Below are 2,777 nucleotides of genomic sequence, written 5' to 3'. Positions count from 1 at the left end.
CTGCTGCTTCAAATAAACAGAAAACGGACACCGAAACAAATGCTTCCCAAAAGAAAACTACAACTTGTATTGACGAAATGTTTTCACCGTGAGCGCCAGCAATGTCCAGTCTACCAAATTCTCAGTTTTCATGCCTGTTGAGTTTATTATATGGACGTGGTGACAGTGTAAAGACAGCCCGTACTTCTGATTTTCAAACGAACTTTCTGAGCCATTTTAAAATTGGACTCTATGAAAGAGTTGCAGGGAGGAGGCTGTGCATTGGTGACATTTATGAAAGAACCATAATGTCTACTACAATAATAACAACATTGGATGAAAGAGGCCAACGATGGCTACGTTTTGAGGTTAAAATGATGGCTGTAGAGCGAACATTGTGGACACAGCAGCAGTTTAAAGAGAAGATTTTAAGATAAATTTTTTCCCTCCTCCCACTGTAGCAGTTGAGCTGTCTCACTCTAGTGCCAGCATTCCGTCCCATACACACCCATTATAAACTCTGAAACTGGTGAAAAAAAGCATGAAATTTAAACTTTCAAGCATTCACACTAACTAGCTGATGAATCTTAAATTTTTTACTTTATTTTTAAAGTAAAGTCTGCATTATTCCAAAACAGAAAAAAATTCTGATTAAAAAAAAAAATATATGTATATATTTCAAAACATTTTATTAATTTTTTCTAAATGTCCATTACAGGTTTATAGATTATGGAACCATTAATTAAATTTACCACATGATGCTATTGTTTTGTTTTTTTCCATCATTTCATCTGACATGTTCATTGTGACATCACATGTTTCTTATGACATCAGCATTACTCATCACATTCTATTAGAATTCCTTTGATCTTAAACAGGCTTCCTTTGCTCTGAAATCCATATAGTAACCCAAACCCTACATCCATTCAGTTATAACCTCACTGAACAGGCAAACAGCTTATACACTTGACTGTAATTTGAGGCACGTTTTGTAGTGAACAAAGAACACAGTTAGTACTGTTGTAAGTAGTAGATTTTAACTTTAGTTAAATTACAAAAATGGCTGAGTCCCCCTCCATTTCCAGTGACGTGGTTGAAGAGAATGAGAACCTTCACCAGCAAGTGAGGGAATTAAAAGATGAGAATGAAAACCTCCAAAAAAATATTGAACTGCTTCTCAAAGAACATGGGTTTTCTAAAAACAAGAAGAAAAGGGAACTACAACTAGAAAATGAGAAGCTTTGCTTGGAGAATTCAGACTTGAACTATCGCGTTGACAGTTTGCACTGTGAAAATCAAGCTTTGACACAACAAGTTCAAGCAAAGGAGAGTGCTTATGAACAAAATGCTCAAGAATTGAAAAGTGCTCTGGAGAAACTTAAAATCTCTGAGCATTCCGGTAAAAAATTCCAAAAGTTTCTTGACCAGCAGAGCAAGAGTGTGGAGATTTTGCTCAATAAAGATTTGCAAGAAGAAGAAGAGCATAACAGAATAAAGCAACAAAACAACGCTCTGGAACAGGAAGTCCAGGAGCTTACCAAAAAGTTGGCTGATTGTCAGAAGGAAGTGAGACAAAAGAAACAGGCTCTGGAAGAAGAAATGCACAGTAAGCAGAAAGAATATGAAATGGAGAAGCTGGCATTGCAGCTAAAAGTTGAAGATCTCCAAAGGGAGAACCAGGCATTCAGATCACAAAAGGATGCTGCAACGGGGAGCACGTGTGATCTGATACAGAGTTTTCAAAATGAAAAAGACAAAATAAAGCAACAAAACAACGCTTACCAAAAAGTAAAGCTTACCAAAAAGTTGACTGATTGTCAGAAGGAAGTGAGACAAAATGAACAGGCTCCGCAAGAAGAAATGCAAGAGCTTGATAAAGGTGAACCCCATCAAAGTAGTTTTGAGCTCACACCTGAATCCAATGAGTCAACTGAAAAGGAAGAGAGGATCAAAACAAGCGAAACTACAGACCTAGAGGAGAAAAACAAGGACATCCCTACAGAAAGTTCATCTCACATGGAAACTCCACAAGAGCAGACGTTTCAACCCAGGGACGTAGAGGAAAAGGATCATGGGGGATGGATAACATGGCTCCGAGGTGCTGCCTTGTATTTTGCATTTTCTGACTACATGTATCCCCTTTTCTGAAAGGAAGTTCGCAGTAAGTAAGGGGAACGGAGCATTTCTTCCCCACTCCCATCTTTCGACATCCCATGTATATACACCACTACAACTTCCTCTTAAGCCCCATAGACAATATAGAACAGGGGTGTCCAACTCCAGTCCTCAAGAGCTATTATCCTGCCGCTTTTAGATGCATCCTTGTTCCAACACACCTGAATAAAATGAATGGCTTGTTATCAGGCCTTTGCCAGATTTGATGGCATGCTGAAGAGGCAATCCAACCATTTGATTCAGCTGTTGGAGTAGGGATGCATCTAAAAGCCGCAGGACAGTAGCTCTCGAGGACTGGAGTTGGACAGCCCTGGTATAGAATATAGACTGTATAAAATATTGATATAACTACAGTAACATCATCCATTGGTCTCTGAAGTCCCATTTTGTAGTGTCAAGAGGAGCATTATCACTGTTGCCATCTTGATGGCAAAAACCAGCTGTGATGAGGGGGAGTGGATCAAGAAAGAAAGCTGTTTACCTATAGATTTCTATAGGTTTGCATCAGGCTAGCTGTTGCCATCTGGTAGACTTCAGACTGAATATACACTTAAGGTTCTTCTGTATTTGCTTCATGTTTCCAACGAACAAGCTATGTCCATGTTTTGTACCATCGATGCCCC

General features: G+C 38.9%; 1 protein-coding gene across 1 annotated transcript; it reads left to right on the top strand.

The window, feature by feature from the left end:
• Positions 1–214: 214 nt before the first annotated feature.
• On the top strand, positions 215–2,267 carry LOC118454528 (uncharacterized). The gene has a single exon (XM_035909726.2). The coding sequence runs from the start codon at positions 1,039–1,041 to the stop codon at positions 2,125–2,127; it is 1,089 nt and encodes a 362-aa protein (XP_035765619.2). The 5' UTR covers positions 215–1,038; the 3' UTR covers positions 2,128–2,267.
• Positions 2,268–2,777: the final 510 nt, after the last annotated feature.

This window comes from Neolamprologus brichardi, chromosome 22 (assembly GCF_056152115.1).
Source record: "Neolamprologus brichardi isolate AB-2024 chromosome 22, ASM5615211v1, whole genome shotgun sequence".
Classification (NCBI taxonomy): Eukaryota; Metazoa; Chordata; class Actinopteri; order Cichliformes; family Cichlidae; genus Neolamprologus; species Neolamprologus brichardi.
This window is presented reverse-complemented; position numbering and strand designations above follow the sequence as displayed.

What these genes read in the sequence shown, in the direction of transcription:
- LOC118454528 (XM_035909726.2), top strand. Translation starts at nt 1,039, where the DNA reads ATGGCTGAGTCCCCCTCCATTTCCAGTGACGTGGTTGAAGAGAATGAG.